The sequence below is a fragment of the Arvicola amphibius genome, chromosome 5 (assembly GCF_903992535.2).
Source record: "Arvicola amphibius chromosome 5, mArvAmp1.2, whole genome shotgun sequence".
In the NCBI taxonomy this organism is placed as follows: Eukaryota; Metazoa; Chordata; class Mammalia; order Rodentia; family Cricetidae; genus Arvicola; species Arvicola amphibius.
This window is the reverse complement of record NC_052051.1, coordinates 101,311,749-101,334,027: the sequence shown is the minus strand read 5'-3', so window position 1 is coordinate 101,334,027 and position 22,279 is coordinate 101,311,749. Positions and strand designations below refer to the sequence as shown.

At 41.0% G+C, this 22,279-nt stretch overlaps 1 protein-coding gene across 1 annotated transcript in view; it reads right to left on the bottom strand.

Annotated features, from left to right (window-relative positions):
• Dtna (dystrobrevin alpha) overlaps positions 1–22,279 on the bottom strand; it is a 266,220-nt gene that overhangs the window by 37,853 nt on the left and 206,088 nt on the right. The window contains exons 9-13 of the mRNA XM_038329659.1: positions 21,019–21,185; positions 19,499–19,623; positions 13,880–13,963; positions 4,872–4,949; positions 4,243–4,335 (exon numbers count right to left, since the gene is read on the bottom strand). Coding sequence (XP_038185587.1) covers positions 4,243–4,335; positions 4,872–4,949; positions 13,880–13,963; positions 19,499–19,623; positions 21,019–21,185 — 547 coding nt within the window. The remainder of the gene's footprint in view (positions 1–4,242; positions 4,336–4,871; positions 4,950–13,879; positions 13,964–19,498; positions 19,624–21,018; positions 21,186–22,279) is intronic.

Here is a 22,279-nt window from a genome sequence, read left to right as displayed (position 1 = left end):
TTATAACTCCTAAGTAAAAGATTTAAAAAGTGTGTGTGTGTGTGTGTGTGTGTGTGTGTCTTTGCATGCGAGTGTGCCCACATATATGCCACAGCACACATGTGAAGATCACAAGACAATTTGTTGGGGTCAGTTCTCTCCCGTCCCCCAGGTGGGTGTCTAGGATCGAACTCAGGTCATCAAGTTGGGTGGCAAGTACTTTTACCAGCCTGGAAGATTTTTGGTTGTTGCTGTTTTTTTTTTTTCTTTTTAAATCACATTATATCCTATATTTTAACAGTAGATGAGAACAAAATGTTATGGATAGACAAGACGTGAGCATAGGAGAGTTGAGGTAGAAAAGAACGAAGCAATCCTAGGGCCTGGGCATTGATTTCATAGACTAACAATTGGGGAGGGATAGAGCTAAGGTTTGAAGTTTATTCTCGGGGCTTTTGATTGAGTGGTTTGCAAAGAAAAGGCAGGAACTCATGAAACGATATTATTAGATCATAGCATAGAAACTTGTCACAGTGGCCTCTCTTAAGAATGTATCCAAACTCCTTTATTAAGACCCTAACTTCACAACTTGGTAAGTTATAAACAAAATTATATCAATCATGCTTTAGCCTATACATTAAAAATAGACATATAGGGTAAGTGGATTCTGGGTTGGAGTATGTTATGGAGTGAATTACATCTTCTTCTGATTTTATTTGTTATAGCCCCAATACCCTACTAGTTTTAGACTATGGCTACCTTTATAGACAAGCCCTTTAAAGAAACATTTAAAGTTACATGAAGTCATAAGCCAGAGGTGCTAATTTCACATGACTGGTGCCCTTCAAGAAGAGGTTCCCACAACATAATATATTGTGGAACTTTTTTATTTCATTGTTCTATTTTTCTTGAGACAAGATCTCATGTAGCCCAGACTGGCCTCAAACTTACTGATAGGCTAAGCATGGCCTTGAACCTCTGATTCTTCTGCCTCCACTTCTGAGGGGCATTAGGACTACAACGTCCTTATGTCTAGTGTATGTAATGTTGGGGATCAACCCTGAAGATGCATACATGCTAGGCAAGCACTCTGCCAACTGAGCTCCATTCCCAGCCCTGGGAGACGATTTAAAATCAGCTGCATTACAAAGGCAGTCGGCAATAAATCTACTTGTAGTATAATGTTCAATTCTGGTACTCAAGAAGAAGAACAAGCCACTTGTAACTTTGTTAGAGGAGACCAGGAATCTAATCAAGAGGCAGCAACTGATCGCAACACAAGTTCCAGTTGACGGCCTTTTGCTGTTTTTTTCAGAGTCTCTCACTGAACCTGATTAGACCCCACCACCATTCCTTCCAGGATCTTCCAGGCTCGAGCTCCCAGCTCTGAGGTCACCACAACTTTCCCTTACAGAGTTCTGAGCGACATACTAGACCATCCCAACAATATGTGTATAGAACGCAAGTGTGGGTAGAGGCAGAAGTCCTGGATTTGTTTTCAATCTTTTGTTCTGCCTACCAGAGATACTTTCCATAAATCACTGGTATGTCCCGGTAGTTAGTAAGCTCTAGAGAGGGAAGAGAGTACAAGGTCTCAGTGTGTTTCCTTGTGAGACTCATCCTTTCTCATTGCATCAGGCCCTTACAAACCACACAGTGCTAAAAGCAATCAGGAAGGCATCCTGTGTTGTGGAGTATTCCTTCACACTGTGTGAAGATGCGTCACTGTGACAGGGTTAATAAAGAGCCGAATGGCCCATAGCTAGACAAGACGAGCTTAGGTGAGACTTCTGCAGACAGAGAGATCTCAGAGAAGAAGAAAGGGGAAGTTGCCATCCGGAGGCAGAGGCAGCAAGAGATAAAAGTCATGAGAATCAGTGATAAAAGCCACGAGCCATGTGGTAACACGGAGATGAACAGAAAGGGCTTAATTTAAGTATAAGACCTAATGGGACAAGCCTAGGCTACAGGCTGAAATTTTATAATTAATAAGTCTCTGTGTCATTTTTTTTTTTTGTTAGCTGGTGCGCCCTCCCCTCCCCTGAAAATCTTTCTACAGTCAGGCATTTTCATTGAGCTGCCATTTACTTGTCTGGCTTAAGGATTTCTTTAACTTGGAAGCAGAGTGTTTATGAGCAAGCCAGCTTCCCCTGTGTTATGTAATTGATATAGGGCTCAGTAAGGGTGGGGAGAGGAAGGGCTCCTGAGTCAGAAGACCTGCGTGCAAGCCCTCACCAGCATTCTACCCGGGCTCACGCCTTACATCTTACATTAAGCTCACATTCTCTCTCTCTCTCTCTCTCTCTCTCTCTCTCTCTCTCTCTCTCTCTTTCTTTCTGTTTATTCTTTGTATCTTTCCAGCCCCTTCACATTCACACTCTGCCCTTGCAACACACCCCCACCAAATAAATAAATTAAAATTTAAGAGAAAAAAAGGAGAGAGAAGGGAAAATCAGTCTCATCATGGAAGCTGTAGTGAGACGGTGAGTCGCACAGTAAGCCTCTTTGTTCATACATCTTTACTGTCAGTGTTCATTGCACAGAGTCATTGGTCTGGTATGAAGTCTTTGGTTTCTGCTACTCTATCGATTCTGGGTTCTCACCGTGACTCCTCTTGGTTATCCTGCTGTTGCCCTGTGTTGTGGAAATCCTGCAGCTTTGGGTCTGTAGGACTGGTCCCTTCATGTGCTCCAGCAGATCACAGATGGGGTGGATATTGGGGTGAGCTAACTCATAACTTTTGTTCTGGGCCTGGGTAGTTGTAGGGTTGGTCAGTCTGCCAGATCGCCCTTGTCCTTACTACCAGGGTGAAAGCTTCTATATTACCCTGGTGAGTTCACTCCTTGCAGAGACTAGCAAGGGGTGTGGACTAGATTTTATTATCAGTAATATAGAATAGTAAGAAATGCAGATTGGGTAAACAGGCACATGGAGGCTGTCATCTAGATGGAGGTGCTATCCGTGGGAGCTGTCTGGAGGACACATGTTGACTAGGGTTTTGTAAGAAGCGATGCAGCATAGTGGTTATAGACTGGGATGGACAAGGTTTAAAATTTCTGCTCGCTATGTAGCTAGCAACCGTGTGATGGGGGAGAAGGGATAAGGTCCCTAAAATGGCATCTTAATTTTAATGGGAATGACTCTATTTACTCTGTGGGCTTACTCTCAGGACCCCTTCCTGTGTTCCCATTTGTCTGCATGCTATATGTCACCATGCTCTTGCCACCATGCTATTGTGTCTCACAATAGGTCCAGTGACATGGTTCCAAGTGAGCATAGATTACATTCTCTGAAACAGTGAGCTAAAATAAATTGCTGTTTTGGCCAGGTATTTGGGCTTAGTGACAAGAAGAGACACTAAGACAGAAGCCTTGCAATGCAGAAAAGGTGAAAAAGCTGCTGTACTGGATGTGTAAACCAAGTTATGGGAACGGAACCCATAGCTTCTCTTAATAATTACAACACCACAAAACCTACAGGTTCTCAGTTCACACACAATTGGAATTTTTAAAACATATTGTAAAGAATTTGTTAAATAATTTACATTTGTAATAGTAGTCTAAACAAAATTGGAACATACATGCAATAAGAATATAGTCTGCTTTGACTTTCATTCAAATTTCAAATGAATATTTATTATTTAAGAGAAATAACTTTAATCAATCTCTCATGTCACAATTAAAAGAGAGAAAAGCTTTGCAAATACTTTTATCTTAACACTAGATCCATGCTAACACTGGATCTATCGAAAATAAACCTTACATTTTCTGTGACTTGAAAGCAGGCTTCATCAGGATAGCTACTCTGATATATTTGTCAATAAGAGAACTGCTGAAAGACAGTTTCTCCCGTGCTATCATTGCTAAATGATTGCTGTTTTCTGATGTTTTGCTTCTATCAGAAATGCATAAAGCATTGTTTCTCAGATAAGTTTCATATCCTTGAAGTAAGAACCACCTCCCTCTTGCAGTAACGTGACACTTGGACTAGAACCTTCTGGTGGGCCTCTGATTTCTGTGATTACTACACGGTGATGGTTATCATTGACCCTGTTCACACCAGTTCTCACTTTAGCTAAGACAAAGCAAGGATGAGAACTCTGTGATGCAGGGCTGGGATGTATTCAGAACAGCATCACCTGGTTCCTGGTCCACCTGTGGCTTGTAGGACCCTAACTCCTTGCCAAGACTGCTTGTCAGTAACCCAGGCTGTTCTCCTCTGGAAGGATAGGCTGGCAGTTAAGCCTAACCATGTTGCACTAACCATGATGGGTTGTTCCGGAGCATGTTGACATACAACCCAATGAGAACATGTTCATCAGCTAGCCTGTCTGCCACATTCAGGCTGTACTGTATCCTAAAAGAGGGGAGGAGGAAAGAAGAATTAAGAGAGGTGGACAGAAATAAAGACAAAGTAGGTGTGAGTCTGTGGTAGGAAAAGCACTCAGAAAACCAAGCTGGTAAAGGGAGACTACCATGTGATGTTCTATGAAAAACCCCAGCAAAACCCAGGCAAGGCAATCTGCTACTTCGTTCTACTAACTTTCAACACGCTGAGTAATGTTTTAGAAAACAGATCTGCATTCTTTAACCACAAAGACGAAGGAGTTTTTCAGCCTGGAAAACACATCAACATGTCACAGCAAAGAACAAATATCTTCTGGGAAGTTGGGTTAGTCATGTAACATAAAGATGAAAGAAAAAGAGAAGTAGAGGAAGTAATAACACAAGTGTGCTTGCTTGGAATAATAATTTGGTGCCGTTAGTGAGTTATAAGACAGCCGCTATTCTAGGTCAAATCGTCTTTCACATGCAAACAACTTACAACAACAAAACTCCACCATCTTTAGTTGAGTTAATCGAGGATCCCAGCACACTCTGGCTTGAACTTACCCTTTGCCCTTCAGAAAGGCTGGAGCAGCCCTAGCCAGCATTTTGTTCTGTTCTACTTCACTGTCCTTGGGAGGAGAGCTAGTTAATAAGATGGGAAAGCCAAGAAGAGCGTAAACACGGCGACGCAGCGAGACTAGAAACTGGCATCAGACACGCTAGTCTAGATCCACACTCTATGTGCACAGATAGCTTAGGATTTTGAAAAGCCCAAGATGTCTCCAGATTTCCATAGAGTTTATCTAAGAGAAGAGATGCTTTCAAGAGCCATAGCAGCTACCATGACCTCAGACTTGACCTCTACTATTTGCTTAACAAGGAACGCTTACATTGCATATGGCTGACATCACCAGAATCCATCTAACATTTATTCCAGGGTATGACGGAAATGGCCCAATACTTCATAAAGCTCTGCCAGGGTTTAGATATTTCTTAAGAGGTTGGCTTTCTGGCTGCAGAGATAGTTCAGCTATTAAAAGCATGCCCAGCTTTTTCAGAGGGTCCGGGTTTTGTTCCCAATGCTCCTATCAGGTGGCTCACAGCTGTCTGTGGCTCTAGCTCTAGAGGAGCTGGCTCCTCTAGCTTCTATGGGCACCAGCACTCTCGTGGAGATGTTCATACGTGGCACACACCCACATGCATAATTAAAAATAAAATCAATCTTAGAAAAATATTTTTTGGTTGTCCCTAAATTCTTCAGTCACATTTGAATGCAGATGTGAGCATTACCGAAAGACAGCTGACATACCAGACGTAAGTTACCTGGTCTTGGCTATGAAGCTACAAAGCAAAGTTTCAGATTAAAATAAATACAGATCGGAGCAGTTTTAATAATGCTGATTTTTTTTCTGTAGTCATTAATAGCTATCTAATGGATAGATTAAAGTAATTTTTGACATTTTACATTATTAAGAGGAAAATTTTTGTTTACTATTTTAAATGACAGTTTTTAAGGTTTCAACATTTTTTTTTTATTAAAGGTCAACCTTTGTAATGTAGCCATATGTCAGTGTGCTTAAAACTGAATCCTCACATTTGTGAAAAATACAAAATTAACTGTGTTTACAAGATGTATCTCTCACTGGACTGTTCTAGTTACAAATATTTAACAATTGGGATCTAAACTATGGGATGCCACAAATTTCCAGGAAGTTCTAAGTTAAATCTATAATCATGTACATATAGAACAGATAAATCATAGATGTATATCACATACAAGATATAACAAAATAATTAAAGTCATATAAACTGTCATAGTGACATCATAAAAACACAGGAATTGGTTGGGGGCTGTGTGAGAGGAGCAACCGTCAGTATTGGAACTCATGGAACACGGCTGGGTGGTTGGCAAAGCCATGCCTGAGTGAGCGTTGGAGAGGCAAAGCCCCAAGGACTGTGTGCCCTGAGGACCTGATTGACCAGCTCTGATTGTTGCCTTCCCGGTCACCACATCCCTTATATCTATGGGTTGTATGAATATTCTGAGGGGGTTTCTAACCCCTCACTGGGTAGTGTTAGTGGTACTTAAAATAATCGTGATGGACTTTTTCCTATCATTGCTGCTGGAGCAGATTAGTGACTTCACCACCACCTATTTAGAAAGAATTTAGACACATAGATTGTTAGGAAGACTAGGTTAAGATGATTTTGTTAATAGCTTTGAGGTTGAAAATCTTGAGGAACAATTCAAAATTTGGAAAGTACAGTTTGAATAGCTAAATGAGGGACTCCTTGAGGTCAGGGAATAAAGCAATGGCGCCTGGCTATTGCTGGCTGATAAGTAATTCCTTCTACTCATTTCTACCCTCAGCTTCTTGACATAGAAAAATTGTTGATGAGTGGGAATGCACTTTGAGGATTTAAAGTAGAGCTGACTGATTTTTTCATATATAAAAGCTTAGATTTGTGATTCTTTTAAGATTTTTTTATAAGATTACCATTTAAGGTAAATAATAAAATAACCAATCCTTTCTTTGTAACTGCAAAAAAGCAGCTTTTCAGTAAAAGAACTGGCTGAGAAAAATACATTGCTTGCTTATACTCTGTAATCTGTAATACATTGCTTGGATATGAATGCATGTGGGTTTTGGGGGTAATTTGTTTTTCACCTGCAGTATGAAAAATGTTTAGTCACATAAGGGATATGGAAAACATGTTGTTTTTTGCATGTATTCATTGTAGTCATTCACTTGAAAAACAGAATGTAACCATTTGCAATTTTTAGATTGCTTGAAAGATTTTGCTGAGACATATAAGCTGTAAGGGGAAAAATAAAGATGTTAGAAGGAAAATACTAGGAAAGATGTAGAACGAGAGGTAGAAGGGGTCATCAGGAAAGAGAAAGAAGGGAAACATCGGGGTACAGAAAAGAATAGAGTAAGCAGCAGGAAGAACAATGAAATAGAAGAGAAACTTCAGAAAGAAGTTCATGCGTTTTTCTCTCTGACTCTACATCTTGTTTCCAGCATCTCTGACCTGCAGAAGGCTGGACCCTCTGTAGAAATGAATGTATAGATATCACATCAGAATTATGTACATTACAATTAAGATCAAATTGTATGGTTTACAATACTATATACCAACTATCTCTTAGATAGTAAAAATCCCTGGTACATTTAAGTCAGATTTTATTCTTAAAGAGTCTAGCAGATAACCTTGCTTGTCAAAGTTATGATACTTTCACTCAGCTGATTAGGAGAGCATCCTTTCTTTTAAGTATTGCCATGTTTGAAAAGCACAACTGCACACACATACAATTGGTTTTAAAAATAAATCACAGAAAGGGGCAGATGTTTTGACGTATGTGTATATTGTAAAATTATTAAATCAAGCTAATCAGTGTTGTGGAATATTATTTTCACCAGACAAAGGCAGGTTACATTTGTTTATGCTGTGTAATACTACTTTAACTATGTGAAGGGGTGTAACATTTGTTTCTGCTGCCTTTGTCAATGATTTAAAGATGTGTTACATTTGTTTGTGCTGCATTTGTTTAATTACATAAAGATATGTTGCATTCGTTTCACCTTGCCTGCCTAAGGTACCTGATTAGTCTAATAAAAAACTGAATAGCCAACAGCTAGACAGTAGAGGGATAGGTGGGGCTGGTGGGCAGGGAGAAAAAGTAGAGAAGAGAAGAGAATGAGGGAAAAAGAGAGGGAGATGCCCAGGGTCAATCAGCCAGACATGGAGCAAGCAGAATGTAGGACATACAGAACAAAAGAAAGGTAAAACACCTGAGGCAAAATGTAGACAAAGAGAAACAGGTTAACTTAAGTTATAAGAGCTAGTAAGAAATGAGCTTAGGCTAAGACCAAGCATTCATAACTAATAATAAGTCACTGTGTCATGATTTGGGAGATGGTCAGTGGCCCAAAAGAAAGCCTGTTACAAGTTAGCATAGCTACATTTTAAATCTTACTTTGTGTATCTGTAATATTTAAAATCTATTCCTCTAGCAACTTTAAAATATTGTATACATTATTATTAATGATTGTTACAATGCCCAAAACAGATAACTATGACTTTAAAAATGATATATTAATGTCCTAGAGAACCTGATTTTCCTATGATCTTAATGATGTTTTTCAGGATATTGATTTTTATGCCCTAAGCTCTAAGGAGCTTCCCATTATGGCCAATAACCACCTTAACTCATTGTAGTTGATGTTTTCTGTGATGTTCCATTATTCCACCCAGCTTTCTAAACATTGCCCCCTGAAGCAACTCAAAATATACTCCTTATCCAGTAATCACAGTTTTCTTCCTTCTTCTCAATGTTTTCCCAACCATTTTCTCTAGCCTAGAGCAGATGTAACCATTCACTAAACTGTGAGAAATATCTGCCTCTCCTCCTCCATGCAAAATGAGTTCCCTGCCCTTTAACATCTTCTTGCTTACTGAATATCAGAAATTATAGCAATAACTCCTTAAACCAGGGCCTTATTAAATTATTCAGGCATGTCTTCTGATGTTGAATGCAAGATTTAAAACAAAGAACCAATTAGAGACAACTAATTGGTTTTGGAAAATCACTTTCAAAATATTTTATATATAGTTAAAATTCTACTGCTAGTTTTGAAGGTTGACAGCTGATGTCATGATTTTTACTTTAATGAAAGAATTTTGGGGGGTGTCTTATGGTGAAATTCTACGCAAATACTCATTGGGTTTTGCTGAAATTTGTGTTTTAAAACAATTCTGTTTATGTTGGAATACTTTATTAAACCCTGACCAAGAAAATTTGTTTTTCCCTTATTTAACACGGTATCAAAGGATTGTATTTGATCTCATTGAATGTAGTATTACAGTGGTTAAAAGGAAAACAACATTTTAATCATTGTAGATTTTAAAAAGCACAAATCCAGTTTTTATGGATTCTTAAGTAACTGATGGACTGTGAAGAATGCTTGTGAAGTCGGCTCCTTCTTCAAGAGATTTCAAGAGTAAAAAACTACTTCTCACTAATTTATTCAATAGTGTCGAGGTCATCAAACTGACGAACTTTAGTGAAGAAAGTTTCTTGAAACATTCTATTGTACTTTCCTACATTTCAACAGCTCAGACAGAAATATAAAACTCTGGTAATATGCAAATCAAAATTATGCATAAAAGTGGGTTAGGGATGTACAGAGAGCTCAGTAGTTAGGAGCTTTTACTGCTCATGCCGACAAGCTGGATTTAGTTCCCATCACCCGCCTAGTAGCTCACAATAGACTGTAACCCCAGTTTCAGGGGATCTTACGCCCTCATTTTGCCTCCATGGGCCTCTGCAGGCACGTGGTGCACATAAACTCATACAGGCACACGCATATATACATGAATGAAATATAAAATAACCACATCTTTAAAAAATTAAGTGACCATCAATTCAGGCTGGCTCAAACACCAAGCTGTCTTAAAAGGCATCATAGTTCTGAGTTTTGAGGTCAATTCTTCTTCACATTAGTTATCATCACGTTGTATCAACTGTATGTTTGTCGAGAGAGTCTAGAGAAAAGTCTTTTATGTAAAGAACATGTGCAAACATAACTAAAGCATCCCAGAAAGAGAAGAAAGGTCAACGAAGTAGGATGACCACAGTTTTAATTGTGTGCTAACACATTTATATGGATGTTAGAACTTGGTTTGAAGACTTCTAGTTCTAGCTTTTTAATCATGTGCTAACATGTTTATATGGAAATCACAACTTCATTTGAAGACTATTAATCTTAGCTTATAAATGAATTGAAATAAAAATTATCCATGGAGTGTGGTTATTTTATTTATAGAATTTCATGCAGCATACATAGGAATTGTGAAGATCCTGCAAAAGTTGTCAAGGCAGTGCCAGGTATTGATTAGTGAATTTGCTAATGAAAGTGGATGTGTTCCATCCTTAGACATCAGCCATGGAAGAGCCTTTCAGAAGCAAAGGCTGAATCCAGGGTAACTTTGTCACCACTTTGAACAACCAAATCACAAATGCCGATAACATAGTTTCACCCTGTTAAGTCGGGTTAAAAGCTGGACCATTAAAGAATCTTTGGGTGAGTGAGTTGCTTGAAAAGAATGAAAACAGACACAAGGAATTAGTCTTTTTTTTTCCCTTTGAACTGAAAACATAATCGAGGAAACCAAATGACCAAGCCAGGCAAGAGAAATGTCCCATAAAGGCTGTCCCACTGGGAAGAGTCAGGCCTTGGGAGCTGGTTGGGGTGTTAACACAGCGGGTGTCTCTGTAGGTGACCTTCTCATGGGTACTAAAGGGCTTCATGCATTGTCAGTAATAAGAAATGGAAAATGGAAAAAATATATTTGATTGTATTCAGAACATTACATAATTTATATAAGCAATTTTCTAATATTTAAAGAAGGGTAAGGTCTGGCTAGATGCCAGATGTAGTAGCCGAAGTGGTTATTTTTGTGAACATTGCCCCATTAGAAGTTATAACTATGAAAATACTTGTGAAATCCTTAAACCATGCTCTGAATACTGAAAGTAAAAGGAATTAGCCATTTGTCCCTTTAAGTGGCATCATGGTTAGGGAAAAAAATGGGCCATACTGAAAGCAGCTCATTTAACATGGGAAAGAGGTAGACAACTCTTGTTTACACACTAAGAAGGGATTTGGGAAGATACTTGAGATTTTACAAAGAAGGTATGATGCCAAAAGCGAAAGCTGACCTTACGGAGCACTACAGCATGAACGAAATGAACTGGTCTATGACTTTGTTGTTTGACCTGCTTCTGACCTAACTGTTAACTAGCACTGACGATAGGCTTGTTCATACAACACACAGATATTATGCCTGAAGTCTTCCCAGGACTGTTGGTGAGCACCTTTAAGAATCCCATCTTCCTTTAGCTAATGGAAGGGTGAGTTGAATATCTAGTAGGAAAAGAGTGTAAGAACAGGAGGTACAACAGAGGGTGGTGGGACCAGCGCTCCATTCTGCATGAGGTAAATCACTAGAATGCCAAGGGACTTCAAAGGCACAGCCCAGTGCCTTCTGAACATCCAAGTGGCAGCTTGGAAAGGACTGGAGGGGCAACGCCAGGGCTTTGCAGTGAGGTCTTACTGTAGTGATTTTAGTTACTCACACTCTGCCATCGTTCTCAGATCCTGAGACTCCTAAGTCACAGCACCAGCCGACAGCTCAGTCTAAAGAAAAAGCTGTGGAAGTTTTCCTAAGACTTGTCTGTCACTTTAAAGGGCCACTGGAATGTGAGGAAAGTGGGGACCCAGCTCTAGGCATGTTTCAGTAGGTCTGCCTCTAGCTATAGAAGGAAGAGCGCCTTTAACTATGCCGTTGGCATGATGTAGTTGCACCAATCCTTGTGTATTGTGGTAAAGAAAGCAGAGGCCAGTCAATCTCAGAATCACCAGGTGGGAGAAAGGAAGCCAGAGCAGTAAGAAACTGGTTCCAAAATCACTCACTTCTTTCGTGGATTCAGATTATTTTCCTTTGACCTGAAAAGGGCCCTGGCTCAGTGGGACAGAAGAATTTTAAAGCTTGTTAAATCCTTGACTCTTCAGTTGTACTAAGGTCTAGCCAGAAGCCCTTGTTCTTGCCTTATTCATTTAGCGATGGACTATTCTTCAAGGATCCTTAATTCAAGAGTTTTAGAAATCACCATCTAGGGTCTTGCAAATTATACGTGAACCAGCTTGGTACTTTTGGTGTGCATACGCTTTGTACCAGCTCCGAAAGCTGTAAAATAACAAGGAAGAGGGCCAGCTGAGAGACTGGCTCAGACTTCTGTTGCAAACCCACCGTCATCAGCACTGGAAGACTAAAGTTTTTCACTCTGGGGTAGAAACATCAGCTTCCTAACAACCATTTAATGGCTGCTATTGTTAAAGGCTCAGAATGGGGGCTACTGATCATGCCCCAAGGTTAAGCTGATTTGCGTACAGCTTTCTGAGTGAAAGCCTAGCTGTGGGGCTGAATGCACTTAAGTGACCTGAGGGGTGCCGACAACGAAACCTCCCACGGACAGAGCGAGGCCCACTCAGAGAGGATGGGTGTTCAGTGTACACAGCTTTATTGAGCAGCACCCTAAACACAAAAACTGAGGCCCAATCTCGGCAGTGATAAGATCCACATGTTTATACAAGTCTGTCCTTCACAGGGAACAAGACCAAAGGACTGAAAATGGGAAGAAAGGGAAGCGATCAGATTCTAGGTTAAGAGAGGAAGCAGAAAAGCTCAAAGTGTTCTAGGAATATTTTAGGGTACAGGAAGTCATGTTATCCATCTAGACGCATCCACCATAAGCGCCGTCTGAGCTGAAATGATATAAAACGACCTTCAGTAAGGACGGGGTCTGCCTCGGTGTGGCATTTGCAGAATGCAGAGCTTCCTGAAACACACAGTATCTTCCTAAGCATCACATCGAGCCTTCACTAGATAGATGCACGGGTCTGTGTCTCCTATTAACTATGTGATTTTTCTTGTAGGAAAGATGGCTTTATGTGCTGATGGTTACGAAACAGAATGGTCACAAGAAGTTACTGAATGCCTGAATCTCATTATTTTGCTGTGCATGTTCTGTGGTATAAATGTCACACTGTTCGTATTTAGGACAGATTTAATTTATATATTGGAAACACTGTAGAAACTTTTTCTCTTTGTTCTGCTTATTATAATAAAAGGGAGCTTTTTCATCTCAGGTTCCAGCTAATGGGTATATATAGGGATGCATGGGAAAAAATTGGATGTGGGACTAATGAGTCTTTTTCACTTAAACCTTCTCTAGAATGTGCCAGAACATTGTGGAGTGAAGTTGGCACCTACTCATCCTCTCAGGGAAGAGGGGGTGGGGTGGGTATCCTGCAAGGCCATGGGGGTCTTATGCTCAATCACTTGGTCATTTTTCTTATCTTTCTTCTTGGTTTCCTTTGAGACTTTCCATGTATTCACCAAATAACTCCCTGGTGCTGATCTTGGTATCTCATCAAATTAACCAGAGCACCTCTTGAGCCTTGGGCATTCCTACTACTAAGGAACAGAGGGATGTATAGGTTACCTCTTCCTTGAATGCATGGAATGGATTTTGTGCAAAATGACAAGACACATAACCACATCTTTGAGAAGTTCTTGATCCGTGGGATTATTGGTGTGGACACTGTTCTTATTATGGACCTATTCTAGGTCTGGTCTTTAGCCTTAGCCTTGGGAACTCAAGAGGTCATCCCGAGAGTATTCATTTACGCCTGGACTCTTAACTCACGAGTCCGTTTAGATCTCTAGAATAATACATATATGTATACCTCTGTATACATATATGAGTAGTAAAATTGAAGCCTGCCTACCCCACATTCTTCCTGTGGGGGAAGCTAGAATGCAGGGTTTTGGAAGTTACGTAAACCTCAAGAGCCAACCCAGGCCTCTACATATGTACATGTGAGGGAAACTGAGGACAAGCGATGGGCCTTTACAGCCTTGCTTCCAGTAATGATAATAACAGCATGTATTTCTCATACAGTAGAAGGGATTGTTATTTCGTGGCAGGATTGGGAACTTACCTCCTAGTGATGAACGGACTTCCTGAGGAGGGAACCGAGTGGGAGAAGAGTGTGTCGTTCATGCTGGTTACAGGTCTTGGAGGCCTGGAACAAGACCCAATGTGGGTGAAAAAGTTAAGGCAAAGTAATGAATTCAAACTTCCCACCATCCATGGAGGGGAAGGATGGGAATCGGAGTTGTCTCTAGTCCAAGATCCATGGGAAAGCTTGTGTATGCCGACTGCGTTATTCTCATGGTATGAAGCTAGAATTCCCTGGGCACACAGAGACTGACACACTAGGGAGACGGTAGGTGACGGGAATATTTTCCCATGGGCTTTGAGTCTTGATGCCATGTGGAATCATGTTTCTGAGCAGATCAAGGATTCTGAAAGTTCTGTGGGCCCTCATGACGGTGGTCCTTTTTAATAAGCTGGTCGGAAAGGACACATATTTAAATAAAATCACATCCTGTTTTATTTGGCCTCTGTCCGAGTGCAGATGTGATGGGGCAGCACCAAGACTCTTGTTTGTGCTACTTGGTAGACCCATGTGAAAAGTTACATGGTGTCGACCTTCTTTAAGCTTCATTGCCTAAGTCATGAGGGAAAGCAGTGACCAGTGTTCCTCAGAGCTGCCCATGGCTCTATACGCTCCGTGCATCGGGTCTTCCTTCCTCTGTTTTATCTCCATTTTGTCTTGTCATTCTTTATCGTGTATGTCCCACATCAGATTAAGCCAGAGTCCAGGTCCCTAGCTCATCTCCTAGACATTTTTGCCTTATTTTAGGTTAAATGTAAGATATTGAACACTAATTTAGAGCTCAGAAGGTGCATCATTAATAGCGAGAGGAAACTTATTTATTTACCTATTGAGATAGGGTCTTTTGTAACCCAGGCTAGCCTGAAACTCACTATGCTGCTGAGAATGACCTTGAACTTCTGATTCTCCTGCCTTGACCTCCTGAATGCTGGCGTCACACCGTGGTGCTAGGTTTTTGTGGTCCTGAGACTGCAGCACGGGTTTCGTGTTGCTAGGCAAGCATTCTACTGGCTGCGTTATATTTCAAGCCCCAAGGGGAAATTTTTAGCTCTATTATAATTCTACATTTGAAATTAACAGTAGAGAATATTTTGGAGATGAGACATTAGTTTCAGTAGTCTAAGAGGGTTGATTAACGGCTTGCATTAATCCAAGTTAGTTTTGGAGTTTTGCCTTTAACAGCAGAAAGTGGACTTGTTTATCCTGTTTCATGCAATGCACTGCGGGTTTTAAAGTATCAGCGCGGGTTATGAAATTATGCTGAAACCTCTTCCTGGTTCTTGGAGCCACACTGCGTTCCAAGATTTTTGGATGAGGTCAGAATGATGGGTTCACTGTCACCTCTGGACTTACCAACCAGGGTGCAGAAAACAATCTGCGAGCTGTGGATTATTTACCTATGGTGTGTCTTCGCAATGGGCGGGACACGAGGGCCTTAAAACTAATTGTGCTTTAATGTGAGTAACTTAACTTTGTAGGGGGATGATCACTGCATCCCAATGTCCTCTGTAATTAGGAAGGTAGGCACATTAGATTTTAACACAGCAACTGGGATGAAATACGTTCATTATAACCTTGCAAAAAGTTGAAATTGACCTTATGTTTCTTGCTTTCTTTTTTTTTTCTTTTTCTTTTTTCTTTTGCTCTTCACCTTTCCCGTTTTGCTCTACAGCTAGGAAATGGGAAACACATGACCCGAGAATGCTTTTTAATTAACTCAGTCAGCTCTCTTCAGTGAACCTGGTCACTGCAAAACTAACATTGGGATTTCTTAGCAAACTGCTTCATGTCTAAGGATCACCATTCAATACATTAGACTTGGAGAAGAAAATGGCAGCTTTGAAAATGGGTAATGTTCCCACCTCCCTCCATCACCAAATGGCAAGTTTGTTTCTTCAGCCTATGTCTCACCCAGGAGATGCTAATGTATTTATTCTTAAAAAAGTGAAACCGCCTCACGTGAGCAACGGGTCTCGGAGGCAATATGCAAAGAATGTTAGCCGCATAAATCTCAGCAGAGAACTTATAAAAAAACTAGCATTGACACCCTTCTCATAAGTGCAAAGGCTCAGTTCAAAGCTGGGTTAGTTAAACTAGCCGTGTACGGCTCACGTGATTTCCATCTCGTAACTACTTGACAGTTGTGTAAATGTGGCGGGGGGGGGGGGCATTAATCACTTACCAAGTATCACTTTTTGGCAGCAAGGAAGTGGAACAGAGCAGAAACTGTTAATCACGGCAACATTTACAAGCAACACGATAGTTAAGCACACATTCCGAAATACCAGAATGCCACCACCTGCCCATTTCTGCGGAAGAACTAACTCGTGACTGGCTGTGAGGCTTTTGCTACACGTGCATAAAGTCCCCTCCCCCGGCTCTTGACAGTGCTAGCATTTTCTCTGTCACGTAATTCATTTCTAAGCAAAGTTAGTGAGTACTGCCGACCCGGTTTGCTGTTGTTACTGTTGCTATTATTGTTTTTTGAGACAGGGTCTCCCTGTGTATCCCTGGCTGGCCTGGATCTTGCTCTGTAGAGCAGGCTGGTTTTGAATTCACAGAGGTCTACCTGCCTCTGCCTCCTGAGCGCTGGGACTGAAGGTCTGCAGTACCACACCGGGCTGTGGGTCCAGTCTCTTTAGCTAAGGCTTCCTGAGAAATGCTTGTCTAGCCACACAGTCTCACTGCTGCCATATTTTCCATTTCCCAGAGTTAAAAGCAGGAGCTTTAAAGAGTCATAAAGTGTTTTCTAATTAATTTGTTATGATAATTAAGCATAAGCCATGACTTTTTGCCTTAGTTTATACTTATGGAACTTAGACTGACCTTTCTGACTTCTCTGCTCATGACTGGGTAAACCTTCTAGACATGAACATGAGATTTTTTTTTTTTTTTGGTTTTCCGAGACAGGGTTTCCCTGTAGTTTCTAGAGCCTGTCCTGGAACTAGCTCTTGTAGACCAGGCTGGCCTCGAACTCAGAGATCCGCCTGCCTCTGCCTCCTGAGTGCTGGGATTAAAGGCGTGTGCCACCACCGCCCGGCTGAACATGAAATTTTTAACACAAACACACCAACCTGTGCCTTGAAGAGGACCGTATGACATCCCCAATGCGTGTGTTTCCTGCCACAGACACATTCCATATCCCACAAGGATACATAATTATTTCCTCATAAACACCCATTTTATGTGATCTTTTCCTAAACTGATAGTAATTTACAAATTAATATATTTTTCATACTAACAAGCAGCAAATGTTTTATTTTGAGCTAGTGCTGTAATTCTTAATGGCTCAACCTCTAGGGCACTCAGTGCATGACACAATGTGCCCACTGAAACTTCCAGCCCCTACCCACTGCCTCCACTCTGCCTCTGTCTGTGAGTTTATTGTGTGCACAGGGCGTGCACTGGGATAGTTAGATACAGCAGATGCATGTGAACATGTGTCAAAGCAATGAAAAAGTGTGGTTTGTATCACAGTTAATGAAACAATTCGTAAGTTATTTCCGGATGGTCTTTGCTAGAGAAAAAAAACCAAAAACCAAAACAAAACAAAAAACAGATTGGAGAGCTGGCTCACAGGTTCAGAGGTTAAGAGCACAGGCTGCACTTGCAGAGGTCCTGAGTTCAGTTCCCAGCCAGCACATAGTGGTTCACAACCATTTATAATGTGATCTGGTGCTCTCTTCTGGTGTGCAGGCATATATACAGGCAGAACACTGGATCATAATAAATAAATGAATCTTTAAAAAAATTCATACTATTTATGTTTTTGTACTATGGCTGTAATGCTTTGAGATATTTCTGTTTTTTTAAAAGATATTTTATTAATAATTTTTATTTTATGTGTATGAGTGTTTGCATATATATATATATATATATATATATATATATATATCCATGAGATACTGATAATTCCACTACCACATGGCTTAGAAATGAACAAATTTCACATGCATGCCTGGTGCCGGGAAAGGCCAGAAGTGGGAACTGAGTCCCTTGAAATGAAAATTAGTTACAGACAGTTGTGAGCTACTGGGTAGGTGCTGGGAGCCAAACTTGGCTCTCTGCAAGAGCAGTCAGTTCTAGTAACTGCTGAGCCTCTCTCCAGTCCTAGATCTTTCTATTTTAGGCCGTACTTGGGAATAACATATTAAAAGCATTAAGTGTGCAGGGAGGTATTAGTGTTTGGTATTAATTAAAGTGTTTGTTCTCTTATTTTCATTGTATAGTGTTGTAGGGAGCGGGCCCTTTTGTTTCGGCCACCCAGCTAGCTTACACCTGAAATGACCACACAGAACTTCTATTAATTAAATCACTGCCTGGCCCATTATCTCTAGCCTCCTATTGGCTATCTTTTACATCTTGATTTAACCCATTTCTACTAATCTGTGTATCACCACGACGTCGTGGCTTACTGAGAAAGATTCAGCGTGTCTGATTCTGTCAGCTCCACGACAGCTCTCTGACTCTGTTTTTTTTTTCTCCAGAATTTAGTTTTGTCTTTTCTGCCTACCTAAGTTCTGTCCTATCAGGCCAAGCAATTTCTTTATTGATTAACCAGTAAAAACAACAAATTAAACAAAAAACTCCTACACCAGTATAGTGCTTGATGAGAGAACTTGCTACTAAATTATATATTTTTATAAAGCACATTAAAATAATGTATGTATTCATACAGACACATATATGTATACAGACATATACACGTATATACACATACACATACATGCACACAAACCCACATATACATATATGCACTAATGTATATATACATAAACACACACATACACTTATTCTCACATACCTGCATACATAGACGCACACACACACACATACACACACACACACAATCACACACTTAATCCCAAGTGCTGACAGTACAAGGCCTTGGGCTGTGTCTGTATAGCGTGACTCACTTTTCTGAAGCAGCACCCTACTCTGCCTCCCTGGCCAGCAACTTGGAAGTGGGACCAGCCAGTGGGAAGTGTGACTCCGCAGAGTTCACACAGCACAGACTCGTTCTACCTTGTGCTCCTTCGTGAGCAACTTGGATGTTTTGTCTCCTTGGTGATGCCAAGGGCAAGAGCAGGCTTTATGTCAAAGGTCCTGAGCGGGTCATCACTTTAAGACATTGGTCCCTTGGGATACTCCCCTTGTTAATGTTCCCCTGACTTATTTATTGAAGCATAATTTAAAAAAGTAAAAAGTAAGTTAGCTATAGTCTACAGAGTGGGTTTTATATTGGTTTTGTGGGTTTTTGGCCTATGCCAGCATTATATTGCTTTTATATTTAAAAAAATTAAAGCTTGTGTGTGTGTGTGTGTGTGTGTGTATGAAAACAGAAGGGGGATTATTTGGGTGAAAGGGACCAGCAGGAAGGGGAAAGAGATACAGAGGAGGGCCATGGGGGAACAGAGTATAATGGTGTATATATGAAAAGTTAACAGTGAACCACATTTCTTTGTATGCTAGACAAAAGAAAAAGGGATAACTAAAACTCGGCACCCGACAAAAGACGTGCACTTTTCTTGATAGGAATGCCCTGGACACATGTGAGGGAAGGAAAACACATCTTCGTCTGTGGTGAGAGATACTCACACTATATGAGCCAAGTTGAGTGGCTTTTCAGGCTGATCTGGGAACATGGGGTGCAAAGGTTCACGGCTTGAAGCACAGCTCAGGGACTTGCTTAATGCATTCGTTAGCTTCTTAGCAGGCGATTTCTACAAAGAGAATAAAAACAACCTTTCTCTTACATTTTATCAGAGGAATTTAAAATGTTTTCCATTTAAATATTCATTCATTGATTTCTTGATTGATTCCTTTATTGGAGAACTCTGTTTTGAGTGCCTGTCCTCTGAGTCGGGAAGTTTGATAGAGGAAGTGACTGCTGGAACAAGCCATTAGGCTACCCAGTCCTTGCTACAAAGTCCCTGCTGAAGGGAAAAAGTCCTTGTGTTGGAAAGCATGTGTTGAGGTTTACGAGACAATTAGAACCCTCTGAGGAAATCTCAGGGGACGGGAGAGTCATCCCAGATGGGAGGAATAACAAGTGTGAAGGGAGGAGGAAGAGGAGAACTCATTCTAGAGAGGGCAGTGGGAGGCAGACCAGCTCCCATTGGGTAGAAAGATGTTCATTCATGTCTCCTTAGGAAGAAACACAATATGAGTATGTATACAAAATATTTAACCACTCACATTATGAAAAGATGATTTTAAAAATCACAAATTTCCCTCTCCCTTCCTTGAAAAAAATTCAAAACTGCACCAGTTTTATAATGCACACATTCTCATCTCTTATCTGGTCATACACTTGAAAGAAATCAGGGATCTCAGGATAAAAACATAAAGTATTTTTTCTTTTTACCAATTTGCATAGAAACAAAATGAAGGGAAATTTACTAAAACACATACTGTACAGTAAAATAAGACTGATCTGGAGGTGCCCACCTTTCTGTTGAGTGGATTAGTATTGACCTGTCCATATCCTGAGAAGAAACAGTTTGATTCTTCCAGTATTTTAAGTCCCAGAAAGCCACACTTGGCTCAGATACAAACAGTGAGAGACCCCAGTAGGATGAGGAATGGCAGGGAAGGGGAAAGGATCTTGGAACAGAAGTTAAGTTTGCCCTTAATTTCACCATCATCTGTCCTGGTTAGTTTTTGTTTAATTGTTGTTTTCTGTTTTGTTTGTCAACTTAACACAAGTCAGGGCCACCAGGGAAGAGGAAACCACATCAAGAATGCCTCCATCAGACAACCTGTTGCCAAGCGTGTCGGCATTTTCTTTATTAACGGTGTATGTGGGAGATGTCTAGCTCTTTGTGGAGAATGCCATCTTGGGGTGGTGGCTCTGTGTGCTGTAAGAAAATAGGTAAGTCATGAGAACCATTCAGTTCCTGCCTCCAGGTTCCTGCTGAAGTTCCTGACCTCCCTTGATGACGAATTGTGCCCTGGGAGTTAGTTCCTGCCCTGACCTCCCTCGGTGATGAACTGTGACCTGGGGGATCCTCCCAGGAGTCGCTTTCTGTCCAGTCTTCATGGCAACAGAGAAACCTGATCGATGCTCCACCCTCAACCTTCTTGCTCCTTCTAGGCAATACTCGCACATCACTTACCCATGATGTATACTCTTTCATTTGGTGCTGGTTGCTATGGGAACCTCCGGCATGGCCCCTCCAGAAGCAGTCCTGGCAGAGCTGGTAGTTGTGACACTGCTGGCATCGGTAGCGAAATCCCATCATGCTCTCACTGTGACAGTAGGAACACTCAACTGGATGGAAGACTAGGCAGGAAGGAAGTGAGGGAAAAAGTGTGAACTAAACTAAAGAGAAACACCGCGTACAAGGAATTCTATTTTCCCTCTGTGTGCTGTGGTGATTCGAGACCATGTTCAATTTTGACTGCGAGAAGTGTTTGGGTTATTCCTGGAGCTCCACTTTCTAAGCATGCGCATGTGTGTATGTATGTGGGGGTGCGATGGGGAGCACACATGAAATGGTATGACGAACAAGTGTCCTCTGGCAGCACAAATCTCTTTAATGCCTTTGCTCTCTTGACCCCTATTTCTTATGTCGTAAGAATGTAAATTATCCAAACTGACCGGCCTTTCCTCCAGATAATCTCCCGGAGACCAGCAGAGGTCATGAAGACACAGAAGCTCTAGGGATGAATACAGCTAAGAATTTAGTAGGCAAGGGGCAAATGCTAATGAAATAGAAAATGGGAGGAAGAAAAAGAAATGAAATAGGGGAGCATAAAAACTAGATGAGAGAATTGAGTTCATTTAGAGGAATGGAGTGGCTAATGGGCTTATTTCATGAGTGGCATTGCCTTTATCTAAGACACTTGCGCTTTTCCGGGACAGAAGGCTAGGTCTCCAAAAGATGAGCAAATTATTTGAACACAGTTCTGACTTAGAGTGTTTGAGAGACATCTCACTTGTTTTGCCAGGAAATGTGAACTGCCAAGCTGGTCAGGTCAAATCTTTGAGATTTGAAGCTAATATATAATCAAATCTAAATTGTCTTCATGCCACAAGCTAAAGATACTGAAACAGCAGCAGCAGCAACAGTTGCCACAACAAGAATCGTTTGTTTGTTTTTAAAGTTATCTGAATAGCTGGGCAAGAAAAGTATTACAGATGAGACGAGATGATGATACCAAGTAAAACGTGGGAGAAGAACATGATGCCTTCTGGGCGTTCTGCTGTCTAAGGGATATTCCGAGCCCCTGCCCTGGCGCCCACGAAAGCTAAGGCCTGAGTTAAGTCTAGGGAACTGCTCTGGACAGACCCTAAGAAGCAGATCTCCTGTGACAGGAAGCGCAGAGAAGTCAGAGCTGAAACCACGGAGTTAGGATTGGTCCCTGATGCCTTCT